This window comes from Podarcis gaigeae (assembly GCF_964106915.1).
Source record: "Podarcis gaigeae genome assembly, chromosome: 3".
NCBI classification, from domain to species: domain Eukaryota; kingdom Metazoa; phylum Chordata; class Lepidosauria; order Squamata; family Lacertidae; genus Podarcis; species Podarcis gaigeae.
Genome location: NC_139680.1, coordinates 79419314 through 79438928, shown reverse-complemented (window position 1 = coordinate 79438928; position 19615 = coordinate 79419314). Strand labels below are relative to the sequence as shown.

The following is a 19615-nucleotide window of genomic DNA, read 5'->3' as shown; positions in this document are numbered from 1 at the left end:
TGTTAGAACAATAACTTAACATATGCCTAGCCATGTATTGTAGAGCTTTGTCAATGTCTTAAAAACTTGTAACCTGTTGGGATGCTGTACTGATTTTTTTAGTAAAATGTTTAAACATAACAACTGTGGTGAGACTTCGAGTTCCAAGCCTGACAGTGGGAGCCAAGACATAGAGAGACAGACATTGAAGAATGGGGGGGGGGGATGATTCTGTAATCAGAGAAAAAGCAGACTTCAAGTTTGTAGGGTCTAGTTTATGTTCTACATAAACCCCAAGATCCACCAGTTAAGAGTCAGCTGCAATTAGCAATTAAGAACATGGTGCCTCTGAACAGCTGTTGAGTACTGAAATTTGTTTTGAGCTTCGATCACAATCCTTGTAACCCAAAATGCATTTGTAACTACTTCAAACTTACTTTATTTCAACAGTGCTCTAATTAGGAGGGGAGTCCTGTTGTTAAACAACCGGGAATCAGAAACCTTTGCTGGTCTATTGCAATTCCCCCAGAGATCTATGAATAGATCCTGATCATCTTCTGCCCACCCACTGCTGTAGATGCCAGAAATAGATGCCCAGATTCCAGTAGTAATACTACTCAAAACAATGCTATATAAACATATAAGTTATTACATTATTGACACCCTGGTCTGCTAGTAAAAGCAGTATGTGACAAACCTCACCAAGGAAAATTCATCTGATGAGCCTTCCAGTGGCTTACCAGCGGACCAGATGCAATAGACCAGATGCACGCATCAGCATTGGTGACCACGTGATTAAGGTGGTAGATGATTTTGTCTACCTGGTCTCCACCATAATCAGCAAGCTTTCCTTTGATGCTGAGTTGGACAAGCGTATTGGCAAGGCAGCTACAGCAGTAGTTCACTTCTCCAAAAGGGTATGGGAGACTGTGATGCTAATGGCTAAAGCACACTGCTTTATGGTAGTCAGATGTGGGCAACTTATAATTGCCAGGAGAGACACCTTAATGCCTTCCATATGAGCTGCATCAGGAAGATTTGGGGCATAAAAAATGTCCTCTCCTAAGCTCACATTCCCAGCATGTTTGCACTCCTGTCTCAGTGACGTCTACATTGGCTGGGTCATGTCCACAGAATGGAATATGGCAGGACCCTCAAGAATGTGCTCTGTGGGGAGCTGGCTTTCAGTACCATGCCTGTTCTGCGTTATGAGATGTCTGCAAACATGACCCGAAGGCTGGCAACCCTGATATGCGGGAATCCCTTGCAGATGATCAGACTTGGAGACAGACAGTCAGGTCTTGTGTCCACATCAGTGACCAGAGGAGGATTAACCTCTTGGAGGAGTGCAGAAAGAAGAAACACTATGGTACACCTGCATCAGGAGAACTGGACACCTTCATCTGCCCCCGCTGCAACAAAACATGTCTATCCTGTATTGGTCTCTACAGTCACAGCAGTTGCTGTAACTCTCCAACATTTTGACCACCCCCGAAGGCGCACTCTTCCATGGTCTCCTGAGACAGACAAATGGCAGCCTAACCTGTACATTCAATCATGGTGGCTTAGAGGAAATTTTCTGTGCCTTGACAAGCTAGTGACTGGTACAGAAGCCATCTCTTCTGTTCCACCTGGTCACCACACTTTCCCCAGTCTTTAATGATCCTTTGCTATAGCACAGCAAGACCACCCTTTTATTTCTTTGCTGTGAAGTTTGTGCCATGATTAGGCCCTCTTTGCAGAATATCAGAGTTGTTCTTTCTTTCAAGAGACAGTCTGAAAGAGATGCTTAGGCACTCAAATGCCTCTCACAGCATTTGCCCCTAGTGATGGCCAAAGTATCCGATCAATTTGCTGCCTCATAAAAATTATTCCTTAGCCTATTTGACTAATTCAGGGCATGAATGCTCATAAGTGGTAAGCCTGACAGGACTGAAAGAGCCCATTCAGAGCTGAGAGCCTTTACCACTTCCCTCCCACTCACACAAAACACATCACACACACCAGATCCTTAAGGCAGAGCACAGGGGAGAGACCCAGAATGAGCTCCTGTTACAAAACAAAACACTCTCACTGGCCCTGTACTGCTTATCTTCAAGTGTGGGCTGAAAACATACCGTCACTCCAGCCCCAGCTCGACTCTGATTAAGTCAACTGCTGACAAGTCTGAATGGAGGAATGGCTTCTTGACTTGTGTGGTCCAAGGAAGACTAAGATTACAAATCTCTTCCAAAATATTCCCCAAGTGCCCCCACTCCCTGCTCCTGACAATTGGGGAGGGGGGGAAAGAACAAGAAGAAAAGCTTTCAGTATAGCTGGTAATCTTACCCACCTAGGCCTCAAATCAAAATACACTCCTACTTGGGTTACAGAGTCAGCTGGAAAGTTCTCTAATCAAGTAAGGGCAGGGGGAGGAAGAGGAGCAGGAGCGGGGGCTCAGAGAATAGACTCCCAACTATTTGTAAAGATCAAAATCTCCCATCACAATTCAACATTACAGTGCTGGCTATGTAACCAAGAGTCAAGGATTAAACGGAGGGTGGTGGGCTGGCACCTGAAAGAAAAGTGCTCTTCGTGCTCCGGGTAGCCTTGGGCACTGCTACATCCCCATTTATTTCTCATTGATTAGACCTGTAAACACTTTCTTTTCCCCCTGAGCTTCTCTGCAATTAATCTAGCATTCTGAGGAAAGCAGTCCTCTTTAAATTCAAGTGGCAGCAGGTTATCCTCAGCTGACATCCCTTGACAGTACTCAAATCAAACTTGGCACCCAGCATCCTCACTCGCAAAATCCCCTGAAATGAAGGTGGATTTTGTGGCTAAAAATAATCACAAGAGCCAGGTGTCTTGTGAGACCATAGATAGATAGATAGATAGATAGATAGATAGATAGATAGATAGATAGATAGATTAGATAGATAGATAGATAGATAGATAGATAGATAGATAGATAGATAGAACTGATCATGTGCAATCTTTGTGATCTTGGCCAAGAAAAATCACTTTTTATTATGTGTATATTGATGATAGATGGACTTGCATCTGTATTTGCACTCCCGCGTGTAGGCTGGCTTGGGCTGTAAGCAATGGCAGAGGATATTCTCAGTTAATATATACAGTGGTGCCTCGCAAGACGAAATTAATCCGTTCCGCGATTCTCTTCGTCTAGCGGTTTTTTCGTCTTGCGAAGCAAGCCCATTGACAGCTTAGCGGATTAGCGCTATTAGCGGTCTAGCGGCTTTTAGCGATCAGCTGAGAAGCGGCTTATCAGCGGAACAGCTGATAAGCGGCTTGGCGCTTAGGGAAAGGGCAGAAAAAAGCGAGAAAAAAATGCGGGAACTCGCAAGATTTTTTCGTCTTGCGAAGCAACCCCATAGAGAAATTCGTTTAGCAAAGCGCCTCCAAAAATGGAAAATCCTTTCGTCTAGCGGGTTTTTCGTCTTGCGAGGCGTTCGTCTTGCGGGGCACCACTGTACACTACCAATTTAAACAGGCTTTATAGTCATTCTCAAGACACTTGAACATTTTACTTGTATGATGTGGACCTTGGCACGCTCACTATGCTCCAGAGATGCTTCCAGGTGGATGGTGATTGTTGGATGGGGGCTATGAATAACATAGTGTACAACTAAATGTTAGGTTTTAGTGATTCTGGTCATTACCACAAGTTTTCCAGACCCTTTAGCTCTCCAACTCACCACCCTCTCTAAGCATTTTGCAATGACTCACAGATATTACTGTTCCCAAACAACCAACTGGCCAAATCTCAGGACTGCCCCTGGAAATTGGGGAGTGGGGTTGCCATGTTTGCTTTGGAAGCTAACACCACAGCAATATTTTTACCAGATCACAATCTCAAAATTCATGTTTAGGGAAAGTAAATGATTTTGTATTCATTATCCGAAATTAAGGGCAAATAAAATTCTGAAATAAAAACGCGTGTTTCTATGTAGCATTGTAGAAGTGTGTGTATTTTAAACTACATATTAAAACCTCCAGGCTGTTGTTTTAAATTGTGATTAAATGTGCACAGATGGAACATTCACATTGCATCATTTCCTAGAGAGGATCTGAAATTTTTATTTTTTTCTGTTATATTTTCATTGTAAGTTTTAATACTCCATTGTGGACTAAACTCCATTCTGAATGGTAATTGTGTTAGCAGCATATTCTGAATATTGTTTGCCTGCCAAGCAAAAGCTACAGGCCCTTCTAGCCTCTCAGATTTTTGGATTAGGTTCCCAAGAACCCCTCCCCTACAGTATTACAGTCAACAACAGGAAATAGTCTGCAGGCAGCAGCAGGGGGAAGGGGAAAGCACAAGAGACAGGTGGTCAGATTTAACTAACCTGTTACATTAGTGGAACTCCTGCTACCACAAAGGAGTTTTCCCACCTTTCCCTTTGTGTGCCCCCATGCCCCCCCAATCTGCTCTTAAGAGTCAATAGAACCCCCAGAACAGTACATGGGTAAGGCAGGAAGAGATGGTTCTGTCAGGCACACAGAAATACTTGCACATGGGGACTCTGCAATCTTCACGTGAGGCTCTTCTTTGTGTGCCTCCTCCGTGAGAGGTCTAGAGGGTAACAACACAAGTACAGGCCTTTTCTGTAGTGGCTCCCCATTTATGGAATGCTCTCCCTAGGGAGACTCACCTGGCACCTTCACTACATATATTTAGGTGCCAGGCAAAAATGTTCAAAGAAAAAATTGTCTCTCTTCAACAAGGCATTCGGCTAACATTCTACAGCTTTCTCAATGTGTTTGTGGAGTGGGGTTATTAATTTGCTTCCGTTTTATGTACAGTGGTACCTTGGGTTAAGTACTTAATTCATTCTGGAGGTCCGTTCTTAACCTGAAACTGTTCTTAACCTGAAGCACCACTTTAACTAATGGGGTCTCCTGCTGCCGCCGCACCGCCAGAGCATGATTTCTGTTCTCATCCTGAAGCAAAGTTCTTAACCCAAGGTATTATTTCTGGGTTAGCGGAGTCTGTAACCTGAAGCGTATGTAACCTGAAGTGTTTGTAACCCGAGGTACTACTATATTTTGCATTCTCATTTTGTATTTTTCTGTTGTAAACCACCCTGGTATCTTCAGATGAAGGGCAGTGTACAGATTTAATAAATAATAAAAATAATAGCACATGAGAGTGAGTGTGATATTCATCAGCACACAAGTCCATGCACCTGCAAAAGGATAACTCACACTAGCCATACTTCTGACCTAAATGCCTACTGGTTCCTTCAATCAAACAAATAATGATGCGGAAGTCCAGTTCAACTAGCCTTTCACATTCCTTTTCCAAAGTGCTTCTGGCTCATGGACTTACACTGGCAGAATTTGTGCAACTCCCGATGAAGAATAGATGAAGTCTGCTAAAAATAAGACAATGCTGTATCTCATATTTGTTGATGGAAAAAAAAATATGTCCCAGTATTAAATTAAGGATTTCTGCAACCGATTAGGTTTATAAGCATACCCCAAGCCAAAACCTCAAGTTATACTAATCTAAAGCACATTAACTATCTCCCCCCCCCCCCATTTTTTAAATTAAATTTCACTATAAACATGCAACGGTCTTTCAAACACTATAAACATCCAACCACATTAGCCATCATCTGTAAAATGTGAGCCCCCAAATAACTAATCTTTGAGGAACTCTGAAAGGCTCTGCTATTTTTGCCTCCAACCACAAACAGTTTACACTGAAGTCAGATGGCAGAAGTGAAAGTCTATATGCTATTAAAATGACCCCATTGTTTGAAAGACTTAGAACCAAACCTTAGATTTCGTTTTAAAAGACTGAATTTCCCTTTACTAAAATAGCATTAGGATTACATCCCTGCTTATCTGCAATTTCCTTCAATAGCTTACTTAAGGTTTCCCCATTGTTCTCCCATGGGGACAATTAACTTTCTTGCTTTTAATCAATCAAGTGATTCAGAAATTAAAATCAATCTGGCATTATCCCAGCACTGTTGACATTCTGGGTTTCAGATATATAGAAAATTATCTATGCTTCAAAAAGCAGACATAGCAGTTTTAGGGAGGCAATCCTATGGTAAGATCCACTGGGATGAGCAGTTTGGGTGTAGTGGCCCTCCAGTTTAGCTGCCTGATTCCCAGCTCAACTAGGCTCAACTAGCATTAAATCCCTAACCCTGGCTCAGCCAAAGATAGGCCAGACTTGCTCATCCTGACTCAGGCAGCTGAGCTGAAGCTGGCTGGACCAAGGATGGCGTAAGGCTCCAAAAGTAGGTGTTCTGAGAGCATGGCAGTCGCAGGACTAGAGAGCGGGGGACTTAGGCTGGATTCTAAGCCCATTCAGCTCAAGTCACATGACCTGGCAACCCAGTATAGAATACTACTTTGAAGCCTTGTTTGCCAGGCTTAGGCAGAGCAGCAGCAGCCACCCCTCAGCTGAATGTGGGTTGGATCTGGTCTAACTTTCTGCTGGCTTTCCTAAATGCCAGCATCTTGTGCATAGGATTGCTCCCATCATCATGGCGGGTGTAAGTTATAGATAAATTGGCTACAATTTGGAAGATTATTAAGATAGGTCTTTGTTGCTACCCATACTCTGAAATCACCTGACATCTAGCAGCATCAAACAAACAATGTCTCAGGAGAACCAGGGAAGGACCTACAATCATTTTTAGATTATTGTTGTTTGTTTGATTGATTGATTGATTGATTGATTATTACACGACCTTCACTAGCAGGTTACAACAATTTAAAATTCAAAAAAATTCAATCATTTTTTTTAATGATATTTATTTAAAATTTCCAATACAAACATACAAATACCAATACAGACAACAACAATAAAAACAAAACCAACAAACAAAGACAAAACAACAGGTATAATTTCAAATCTTATTTTCTCAACCTATTTTCCCCGACTTCCTCATACCTCCCCGTTTTGTATTCTAATTTCATTATCCAATCAGCAAATCCATTCCCTTATTTCCCAGGAGTTTTTTACTAATTCCATTCCTTTTCTTAGTCAAGGTCTCTGAAAACCACATTATTTTTAAACCCCTGTCTATCTAGCATTCATTAATCTTATAGTATTTATTAAGATAGTCTTTAAATTTCTTCCAATCTTCTTCCACTGTCTCCTTCTCCTGGTCACGGATTCTGCCCGTCATCTCCGCCAGTCCCATATAGTCTGTCATTTTCATCTGCCATTCTTCCAAAGTGGGTAGATCTGGTGTCTTCCAATACTTTGCAATAAGGATCCTTGCTGCTGTTGTGGCATACAAAAACAAAGTTCTATCCTTCTTTAACACCACATGGCTAACCATACCCAGGAGAAAGGTCTCTGGTTTCTTCAAGAAGGTATACTTAAATACCTTTTTCATTTCATTATATATCATTTCCCAGAAAGCCCTGATCCTTGGGCATGTCCACCAGAGGTGAAAGAATGTACCTTCATTTTCTTTACATTTCCAACATCTATTATCTGGTAAGTGGTAAATTTTTGCAAGCTTGACTGGGGTCATGTACCACCTATATATCATTTTCATAATATTCTCTCTCAAGGCATTACATGCCGTAAATTTCATACCGGTGGTCCACAACCTTTCCCAGTCCGCAAACATGATGTTATGACCAATATCTTGCGTCCACTTAATCATAGCTGATTTAACCATTTCATCTTGCATATTCCATTTCAACAGCAAGTTATACATTTTTGACAAATTCTTAGTATTGGATTCTAGCAATTCTGTTTCCAATTTTGACTTCTCTACCTGGAAACCAATTTTCCTATCCTGCTTGTAAACCTCCATTATTTGATAATAGTGAAGCCAATCTCGCACTTTATCTTTTAGATTCTCAAAACTCTGCAATTTCCACTTGTCACCCTCCTGTTCTAGGATTTCACAATATTTTGGCCATTTAGACTCCATGTTAAGTTTTTTCAATGCCTTTGCCTCCATTGGTGACAGCCACCTTGGAGTTTTGTTCTCCAACAAATCTTTATATTTAATCCAAACATTATACAATGCTTTCCTGACAATATGGTTTTTAAAACCTTTATGAACCTTAACCTTGTCATACCACAGATATGCATGCCACCCAAAAAGATTATTAAAACCTTCCAAATCTAAAATGTCTGTGTTCTCAAGAAGCAGCCAGTCCTTCAACCAGCAGAAAGCTGCTGATTCATAATAAAGTTTCAAGTCTGGCAGGGCAAATCCCCCCTTTCTTTTGCGTCAGTTAAAATCTTAAATTTTATTCTGGGTTTTTTGCCCTACCAGATGAATTTGGAGATATCTTGCTGCCATCTCTTAAAACACTCCATCTTGTCAACAATTTGCAATGTTTGGAACAAAAATAACATTCTAGGCAATACATTCATTTTGATAGCTGCGATTCGACCCAACAAGGAAAGCTTCAAATTTGACCAAATTTCTAGATCCTTTTTCACTTGATTCCAACATTTATCATAATTATCTTTAAATAAGTTCATATTTTTAGCTGTCATATTAATCCCCAAGTATTTTACACTCTTAACCACAATTAAACCTGTTTCATTCTGAACCTCTCCTTCTCCCAACTGTTAAATTTTTCTCTAATACCTTAGTCTTAGATTTGTTTAGTTTAAATCCTGCCACTTGACCAAACTCTTGAATTAATTCCAAAACCCTTTTGGTGCTAGATTCTGGCTCTTGTAATGTAAGTACCAAGTCGTCTGCAAATGCTCTCAGTTTATATTGTCTCGCTCCGACCTGAACCCCTTTAACCAGCTGGTCTTTTCTTATCATGTTCAGCAAAACCTCCAGGACCGAAATAAAAAGTAGTGGGGAAATTGGGCACCCCTGACGTGTCCCTTTTTCTCTTAAATTCTTCTGTAACTACGTTATTTACAATTAACTTTGCTTTTTGTTCAGAATATATTGCGCCTATACCATTTTCAAAACCTTGGCCTACCCCCATCCCATGGAGATTCTTCTTCAAAAAGGTCCAGGAAACATTGTAAAAGGCTTTCTCCGCATCCACAAATATCAGGACGGCTTTTGTATTTATATTGACTTCTAGCATTTCCATAATGTCTATTATATTCCTTACGTTGTCTGATAGATGCCTTCTCGGGAGAAAGCCTGATTGGTCCCTGTGAATCTCCCCCATCAAAACTTTTTTCAATCTCTTAGCTAAAATGTCAGCAAATATTTTGTAATCCACATTTAATAAGGAAATTGGGCGGTAGTTTTTAAGTTGAGTCTTTTCAGTCTCTGTCTTTGGTATAAGCGTAATAAAAGCCTCTTTCCACGTTTCAGGTGCTTCTTTCCCCTCCAAAATTTCATTACAGACTTCCTTCAAAGGTTGTATTGGCCAGTCTTTTAAAGTCTTATAATATTTGGAAGTCAGCCCATCAGGCCCCGGAGATTTGCCCAGTTGCATGTTTTGAATGGCACCTTCTATTTCTTGTTCAGTTATTTTCTGATTTAAAGTTACTTTACCTTCACTTGAAATTTCCTTCATCCCATTTTTCTCCAAAAATTGTTCTATATCGGTGTCTTTTTGTGGCCCTTGTGCATATAATTGTTTAAAATATCTCTGGAAGCAGCTTCTAATTTCAACTGGATTGTTGATGTTCTTTCCATCCACTTCTAAATTTGTCACTGTATTTAATTTCTGTCTCTTCTTCAATTGCCAAGCCAAAAATTTCCCACATTTATCCGCTGATTCAAACGTTTTCTGTCTCATTTGTTTGATTTTCCATTCTATTTCTTGGTTCATCAATTCCATATATTGAATTTGATATAATTTAATTTCTCTCAGGATCTCCTGCGACTTTGGTTTGGATTTTAGTTTCTTTTCTCCTTCTTTGATTTTTTCCAAAATTTTATCTTTTTTCTCATTTTGGCTTCTCTTTTTTATTGCATTTTGTTGTATCAAGAAGCCTCTCATGACCGCTTTACCTGCGTCCCAGATTACTCTTTTTTCCACTTTGGTTCTCATGTTGATCTCAAAATAGTCTTTTAATGTTTTTTGGGCCTTTTTACAGAATTCTTTATCTCTAAATAATGTGTCATTCATCCTCCATCTAAAAGTGCCAGCAGTTGTTTGGTTCATCTCCATCTTCACGGCGTTATGGTCGGAGCAAGTTTTTGGGCAGATTTCCACTTTTTTTATATTTGATGCCAGTCCTCTAGTAACCCATATTTGGTCAATTCTAGTCCAGGTCATTTTGGCTTCAGAAAAAAAAGGTTCCTTGTCTTTCAAGAGGATTTTTTATTCGTTCCGGAGGTCCGTTCTTAACCTGAAACTGGGCCTCCTGCTGCCGCCACGCAGCTGGAGCACAATTTCTGTTCTCACCCTGAAGCAAAGTTCTTAACCTGAAGCACTACTTCTGGGTTAGCGGAGTCTGTAACCTGAAGCGTATTTAACCTGAAGCGTATGTAACCTGAGGTACTACTGTATACTATTTATATGACAAAATGGATGGGAAACTATCACATTTATGTCACATGCACAATTTGCCTAGGCCACACAAGGTGCAATTTGTCTGGAGTGAAACATCTGTGCTTCTGAGAGCCAATCTGCAAGACCCTATCAAAACACTGCTAAGAGAGGCAGAAATATCACCAGTTTCAGAAGTCGGCCTTTGGTTTTTGGTTTTTTCCATTTTGGCTTGGTAGAACTTTTTGGTCATTATTCTTCCACAATCTGAACTGCATGGAAGGACAGAAGGGCCCTGAATTCAATGTAATAGCAGCAGCATGAGACGAAGGAAAAATAACAGTGAATGTGCCCTGGACTGATGAAGGAAGTTGGAGTATATGGCCAAAGCACTCACATATTTGAAGTGTTTGTCTAAACATGGAAGCTTCATGCACTAGGCAGAAGATCAGAGTAACCAGGATGACCACTCTCAAACTAAAGCTTTGTGATGGCCTGGGATTCCGATTCAGAGGACGAACCAGAGGAATCCCAGCCTGCACAGGAGTCCCCGCCTCCAGGGCCGGCTGAACTGGGGCAAGGCCTAGATGCTGAAGAGCCTGCACCTGTGGCAGAGCACCAGGAGCTGGCCCCAGGTGAAACCCTTCTGGCCCCAGAGGGGCTTGAGGACTCAGTGGCTACAGGTGAGCCTCCTCCAGGGCCCAGTAACCCTTCGGCCTCTCCTGATCTGCAGAGGCTTAGGGCAGAGAGGCGAAGGGAACTGGTTGCTCCCAGGAGGAGTGCTTGCCTTAAGGTCAGAGGAGGCGGGGCTCCTGGGGGCCGGGACCGCCCCTGGCCTTAGAAGAGGATAAAAGCCCAGTCAGCCCGGTCCCAGGTTGCGGGAGCAACGTCGTTGTTGGCTTCGGACCCTCCTGTGTTCCTGACCCCTGCTCGGCCTCCTGTTCCTGACCATCCGGTGCTCCTGTTCCCTGCTCGCTCTCCTGTTCCAGCGTTCCTGTTCCCCGCCCGGCTCTCCGCCTCGGACCTCGCCCCTCTTCGTGTGGACTCTGCTTACGCCCACGGTACCTTACCCCCGGGTCCAGCACAAGCTTTGTACTTAAGAGAACATGTATTATTTTTATATCTTGCTCTTTTCCCAAAGAGTTTAGTGCAGTGCTTTCAACTCACAACATGCCTATGTGGTGAAATAGGCAGAGAGACAGTGACTTGGGCAAGGCTTCTCCTTGGGCTTCATGGACCACAGCAACTACACAGATTGCAAAATATTTGCATATTGTGGTTGGGGATGCCAGGAGGCAGCAATTTCTAGAACCCCCTGCCTACAGACAGGTGCCTTCACTGTATTTTGGTGCCTGCCAAATACATTACCCAGATGTTTAGAAAGTTTGCACGAGTTTTAATCTTTTTTAGTCTATTGTATTTTGTTTCTATCTTTCTGTACGTTTTAAATTATGGTTGTATTTTTTTTTTTTTTTAGTGATCATTTTATTGGGGTTTTTTTTGTAAACTGCTATGATATTTTTTCTACAATCAAGTTGCATATAATATTTATTAAATAAATAAATAAATGCCTTCTGCAAACTTCCTAAAGTAATTTTTTCTTAGAATCCAAGGCAATGAGATCCCATTTCTAGTTTTGCAAGACTGGACAATGCAATCCAATAACCAAATCAAGGCAAGTTATGTCAGATATATCATTTAAAAAGCGTATGTCACACATGAGTCTAACTAACATGTTATTCGGGATCTAAACTACTTGCAAAAAGACTTCAGGAGTGTATCTATCATATGACTATGTGAGAGATAATAACACATATACCTGTACCTAATTACTAGTGTGTGTTCTAGATATCACTGCAAATCTGATCACAGAATGGATCGGAAGAAGAGAGCATTTACAGTGCTAAGAGGTGTTAAAACTCTTTCCCATAAGATGTAACTGTAGTCTGCAATTAGAGTCTAATATTGATATCAGCAGGTGTTTTCCACTTAAAACTAAAAGCCTTTATTTCAATCCATATAGTTATGGACTTTCCCCAGCACTCTGAAATAGCTTGCAATTGTAATAAAGGACCCTAACACTATCAAAAATTATGCTACACCTTTGTCACAATGCACAATGGCCTCCAAATAGTATGATTAAAGGTTAATTTCATGACCATTTCTGCCCAGATAAGCACAGGATATATTTCATATGGGTGGGAGTGTACATGTTTCTGTGGAGAAAGATCTTTCACCTGATCATGCTGAATGTGTGTGTGCACGCGTTGTTTTTTTAAAAAAATCTTTGTAGTGAGCTGGGAGAAACTGCAGACCACCAAGGGGATTGTCTTGATTGGTTTGTCGTATGCTGCCCAAGTAATGGAGCTATTACATACAATCAAATTCACTCCAATTCACAGTAGCTCACAGGAGAAAACACCCAATTTCCTTGAAACCTGAACATAAGGTAATGCAAAATCAAAACCTGAGAAGTGAAAGATGGAAGCCTTGTCCTGTGCTTTCCCTCCCAGGCGCTTTGTGTTTTATTTCAAAATAAAAGTACAATAAAACCAGAACAACATATAAGCCAACAGGTATATAGCATAAACATACAGAAGAGTATACTGAGAACCCTTTGGGGGCGGGGGGGGGGGGAGAGAAACAAAACAAAAGAAACTTCTCCTGTCTGGAATGAGAGCAGCAGCAGCAGAAACACATACACATCTAATAAATAAAATAAGGCTTAATTTTTCATCATTAAGACACACATATCAATAAACAGGGACGCGGGTAGCGCTGTAGGTTAAACCACAGAGACTAGGACTTGCCGATTACAAGGTCGGCAGTTCGAATCCCCACGACGGGGTGAGCTCCCGTTTCTCGGTCCCTGCTCCTGCCCACCTAGCAGTTTGAAAGCACACCAAAGTGCAAGTAGATAAATAGGTACCACTCTGGAGGGAAGGTAAATGGTGCTTCCGTGCGCTGCTTTGGTTCGCCAGAAGCAGCTTAGTCATGCTGGCCACATGACCCAGAGCTGTACGCCGGCTCCCTCGGCCAGTAAAGCGAGATGAGCGCCGCAATCCCAGAGTCGGCCATGACTGGACCTAATGGTCAGGGGTCCCTTTACCTTTACCTATCAATAAACAGTAAAATGGGAGAGCAAACACACACTGTGGGAACTCACCAAAAGGATAGATGAGAGAGAGGTGGCCTCCCAGATTATAAGTAATGTAAGAAAGAGAAAAGTCTCTGTCATCAGGGGCGGAGGAAGTAGTGGGCCACCCCGAGTGTCACCACTGAGGGAGGGTGACAAAATGCACTCACTATGGGGCCCGAGCCATGTGTCTCTCCTGGGAGAGATGCAATGCCTTGGGCGCGCACAGGATCCACGCTGCCCAAATGGTCCATCCGCTGCCTTCCCCCCAGCTGTAGGGTGGCTGAGTGGGAGGAGGCAGGTAGACTCCGGAGGCCCTATGGTGCACCCTGCCCTAATAATAATAATAATAATAATAATAATAATAATAATAATAAAAATAAAAAATTTTATTTATATCCCGCCCTCCCCAGCCGAAGCCGGGCTCAGGGCGGCTAACAACAATAAAACAGTACAAAAGTACAGCACAAAGAACACTCTAAAATCATTCATTATAAAATTGGCCACATGACCCAGAGCTGTACGCCAGCTCCCTTGGCCAATAAAGCAAGATGAGCGCCGCAACCCCAGAGTCGGCCACGACTGGACCTAATGGTCAGGGGTCTCTTTACCTTTACCTTTACCTTACCTTGTTATTTTATATGAGCTAGCAATATATAAATATTTTTATAGATAAATACAGCCCTGTCTCACATACAGGATGTAAAGAATGCTGTATTCATGTGAACCTTTGTTTCCATTTTGAATTACCATCAAGGAAACACAACTGCTGCATTTTCCCCCCATCGCTAACACTTTTCTCATAAAGTACATGCAGGGATGCCAGCAAGACTTTCTGGCATGCTATATCTGCATCCGCCTTCTGCCTCACTTGGAAAAGAGAATACAATTTGTGCCATATGCAAACCGGTATCTTCATTTGCAGGGGCAGTTGAAGGGATCAGAAATTAACCTGAGGCCACACGAGTTATTTTTATGATACTTTATGCTTTCATTTTTATGATGTTGCATTTTTATTGTAACTTACTATCTTGCCTGTAAGTTAGTTTGGTAGGAGCCTGTTTGGCGGGAGTGCAATTATATCCATGTCTACTCTGAAGTAAATCCTATAGTGCTTAGGAAACTAGGTGTAGGATTACAGCCTAAATAAATAAAAAACAGAGATTTCCTAATGCTTTAGTAGAAAATTCCTCAGATTCTGAGCTAGGTAGTATTTGGAACTGCGCTTCACTCTTGATCCCCTCATTTGCATAAAGACACAGAATACAACAGGCAGTAGCTACTATTCCCCTCAAATACTTAATTTTCTATTGCATTTTTTTCTTTAAGAAAAAGAAAAGTATAAAATCTAGAGAAATACACCTCCTTTCTCCTCCAGCCATTTTTTTTATTAATACCTTTTCAAGGTCTTTGAAGAACTAATTAATCTAAAGCTGCACTTGTGGAAGAGAGTTAATAGAAATTTTAATACAAACATAAAACCATAACAAGATTTTATCTTACTTCCTTTGATATGTGAAACAAACAGTTACTCCAGGAGGCTTTGAGAAACAGTTATGGAAAACCACAGGTGATAAATTAACCACAGAATGGTTCTCCTTTTGCAATAGAAACACACAGAGATTTTAAAATAATTGAACAAAAAGGCTGTGAAGGTCAAGTCAGTTTGTTCTTGCTGTCTAAGATACATGTGGAAACTTACGTGGAAAATCAGAATCACCTGCCCTGCAAAGAATATTATTTCATGTTTTCTATGTATTTCCCCCTTTATGTTAGCAAACAAGTGAATTTTAAAGTAGGCATATCTATGCTCCAAAGGAACTGTTCACACAATCTGTATGCACATAACCTACGCAGGAAGTGTGTGAGATAGGGGAAGAAAATGGGATACAACCATCTATGCTCACTAGAAAAAATGCAACCTGATCCAAATCTGTACACGACTGGACTGTTGGACCCATTTAAGGTAGGTATTGATTTTCTCTTTTTCTATTATATTGCAAAACCATATTCTTTGGTACAGTAAACAACAACAACGCACACACAGGGATACACTGGATTATAATTATTTGAATTACAGGTCACATCTGAACAAAAAACAAAAGACATTTGCCTTTTACCATCTACCGTTTCTAGATTTTGACAAAAACCAATTATTTGCTCAACTATATCAAACTATGCATTGAATATATACACACATACTTCAGAATTCATGGGTCAGTGATGGGATTGGGCCACAGTGAATCTTTACAATGCCATAATTCCTAGAGTAGGATCTATATTTTCTCTTTGCTACCCTGATATTTTTCCGCACATGTAAATCAAACAAACCCAAACCCAAGCATGTAAGGGGAAAGACAAGGTGCTGCCAATGGGAGCTTCCTTTTGAAGCCTTACAGCTGCACAGGTTTTGCCTAAATTCAGCCCCCTGTGTCCTGCAGTCTCAATATGTCTGTAATTAAAGAAAAACTAGACACGTAGCAGCACACTACAATTAAGTGTAATGTGTAGTTTAGCCATGAGAGGGCTTTCTAAAAGGATAGGCCAAAAAAACAACTTAACTGCAATCCTAGTCAGGACTACCTGAACTCAACTGAGTTTACTTCCAGAAAAGTTGGGTTAGGATTGCAGCCAAAGTCTGGATAACGAACTGGAACTTCCACGCATACAGGCAATATTTGTCAGAAATCCATAAACTGCGTACAAATTTTTTTCATGCATGGCTAAAAGGCATTTCGTTGACCACTGTGAAAAGCAGAATCCTGGTCCTTTGTGTGATCTTGCAGTTCTTATTCTATCTGTTCATTCCACAGGTAATCACTGTAGTGTGGTCATCAAAAACTATCTACAGTGGTACCTCGGGTTACAAACACTTCGGGTTACAGACTCTGCTAACCTGGAAGTAGTACCTCGGGTTAAGAACTTTACCTCATGATAAGAACAGAAATCATGTGCCAGCAGCGTGACGGCAGCAAGAGGCCCCATTAGCTAAAGTGGTACCTCAGGTTAAGAACGGTTTCAGGTTAAGAACGGACCTCTGGAATGAATTAAGTTCGTAACCAGAGGTACCACTGTATTATCCTGAAGGGTGGAATCGCCTTAGACCAAGTTCCCCGACCCCTTGAACAGCTGTCACCTAGTTTTTAATTCGTCCAAGTGTGCATGCTCATGTTTATTTTTCTTCTTGTTGTTATCTTTGATGTTAAGCAATAGCTATTCATTCTAGGTGGACAAAAACGTCACCACAGATGGAAACTAAGGCCCAAAATTGCATCACGCATCAGTAGTTAAGTACTTTAGTGGCTACAGTAAACTTACTCCATATTTAAACTACTGTAGCTGATACAGCTGAGAGCAGAAGGATCCCATTGTTTGCAGTTAATGATTTCAGATCTTAAATGGTTACATCAATATTTCATTCCAGCTGATTAAAAACAGAGCTGGAGTAACTGTTAGTGCAACAAATTCCCCAGATAATAGTTACAAGCTATGAAAGAGCAACTGTGGAATAAAGTCCAGTTAAGATTCTGAAGCTACAATTCTGTAATTCAATTTTTTTAAAATTACTACTGTACTACTGTAGTGATAAGCACTTATAGCTTCTATGAGCCAAGCTAGAAGTTATGTTAAATGCATGATCAAATTTAATCTGCATGGATTAAAAAAAATATGTGATAGATAAAAGCCTACCTTTAACAGCAACTTATGGTTGCTTTGGCTAAATTTCCACTTAAGCATACAGAGGGTGGATAAGAACACAAAATGTTTTCTGCGTCTGACAGCCCATTGCAAAATGAGAAGCATGTGAAACTCAACAGTGCAGTTAGGATGATGACATGGAGAGAGTCACAGACATAATCCCAGATATAGAAGTACATCAGTGGGAGAGAGTCCCATTAAAAATATGGGGAAGGTAACATTATTGTTACCATGTGAGATCCTCTTCAGAGGCCCCACTCTATGTGCACCCATTAAGTGAAGTGAAATGGCTGGCTACCAGGGAGAGGACCTTCTTAGTGGTAGGATGTTGGGTGTGATGTGTCCTAAGAACCTGTGTTGTTAGTGTTCTGAACCACTGTTATGTGACCCCTGTATCTGAGAGTTACCTGCTTTCATTGTTCTGTACACTGGATTTTTTTCTGCTACAAATTTCTATTTTGCCATGTTGTGCTTTTAATTGTATTTTTTAATCATTTCACGCTCACAGAGAACAAATGTTATTGGGTAGCTTTATATATATATAGTAAATAAATTAAATTAAATCTATATTTAAGTACTATCTGCTTTAGCAGGCCTATATGGGGAGAGATTGAGACAGATGATGAGCCTGAGATGCAGTAAGACGCCCCCAACAAAGTTGAAAGAATACCGCAAACAAGATTTTCTGTGACTCTGGGGATAGGATTATAAAAGATTTTCTGAAGTCACAAGGCTGGAGCAGAAAGCCTTTCTAAATTGCATTTCTTGGATTTTATGTTATTATCTTCATGGCACAGTTATTACATATTAAAGCTAATGGCTCTCTTTTGCTAGTAACCTAATATGGAATGTGATTGATATCCCTATCAGTACTTTAGAGAACTCTTTGAATTTCATAAGCAGAACTGAAGGAAGCAGGAGCAGGTGAGCAGAATATCCTTATGTGTACAACACACTAAGCCTGGGGTTTTCACTGCAGCATATAAAAATATCCTGAAACCTTACAGTACTGAAGCTTTCCAGGTTCTCCTGTTTGCAGGAAATCTGCTCCAAACACAGTTCATTTTTGTATCTAAATAGGGATCTATTTGTGAGTTATCTATAAAGTAATTTGCAAATACCCATCCCATTCTAAATGTACCATTTCCTTTCTCCTTTCCTTTCCTTTCCTTCCTTCCTCCTTTCCTTTCTCCTCTCCTTTCCTTTCCTTTCCTTTATTTGCTCACTTGCCATCAGAATTAGTTTGCAAATCACTTAGGGTGGATCTCGCTTTTTTGTTGATGTTACCTTAAAGCAACACATAAATTGATGATGCTCTAGAAAACAGTAGCAGCAACTGTACTAGCTATGTGGCCCCAAAGCTTTTAATTAATGATTGAGGCAGCCACGTGAAATAGTTCCATTAAATTCAGCAGGACCGTCCTAGTGTAAGTGCTCTATGGATTCTTAGCCTTTGTATTGTTTGGAAATTTGCTACCCTTCAGATCTTAATGCACACCTGATCCCACTTCACAACCACCTGTTAATGAATCATCTTGATTAAACGAAAGTCTGGTGTTTTGTTTTGTTTTTGAAAAAATATTGACTGTGTTCATTTCATGACTATTGAAACAGGGCAAAGGAGTGGTTGTAAACATTGCTTTAAAGGGAATTTTTAAATGGCAAAGTGCTTCCTTAGGAAACAGCAAACCCAAGTTTTACTAGGAAAAAAGAAAGAAAGAAGATATATTCAGTATTGCACACATACATGCATGCAACACAACCCATGCTGGGCCTCATAAAATACAGCCTGTAACCTTCCGTTCACATAGCCAGAGCAATCCAGTGACAATAAACAGCATCCTACCAAACACAACCTCCATCAGTTAACGAACACAGAAAGCAAAAATCTGTCAGGCTATCTGGTTGTTGTCACACTGTTTTGCGGTGCAATGGTTTCGAGGGGAAACAGATAATTTGCAGACTGAATGTCTCCTGTACAATGGGTGTCTGACAGTGAAGGGAGATTTTCCACAGAGAAATTGCAGTGCATTGAAACAACCTGAGGGCTTGTCTAGACTTGGGAAATTTGCACTGATGGTGATGTCTACATCAATTCAGAGGCACCATGTGCTCTTCAAGACGCTCCTGACAATGCGCTGTTCCTACAGGTACAAAATAGCTTACATACAGCGTAATGACATGATCATAATATCAAGAAATGGGGAGGATTTTGCTGTTCTAGAAAATGCTATTAACTCACGTCTGAGACAGGGCAGTCCAACACAGGCAGGTAAGGGCCAACCCGTGGCAGTACACCAGCTCCAGAGTGGGCCTATTGTCAGAGGAGTCACAGAAAACAGGACGGCTTTGACTTCTCTCAATCTGCCCCCAACATGCCATGCACAC

The 19615-nt window shown here is 40.9% G+C and overlaps 1 protein-coding gene across 4 annotated transcripts in view; it reads right to left on the bottom strand.

The window, feature by feature from the left end:
- Positions 1 to 19615, bottom strand: part of KIF26B (kinesin family member 26B) — a 278191-nt gene that overhangs the window by 194564 nt on the left and 64012 nt on the right. Inside the window, exon 1 of one of the 4 annotated variants that reach the window (XM_083731984.1) lies at positions 17458 to 17569. The exons of the other annotated variants lie outside the window; for them this stretch is intronic. Coding sequence (XP_083588110.1) covers positions 17458 to 17460 — 3 coding nt within the window. The 5' untranslated portion in view covers positions 17461 to 17569. Of the gene's footprint in view, positions 1 to 17457; positions 17570 to 19615 lie in introns of those variants that run through there. 4 annotated transcript variants of the gene reach the window in all.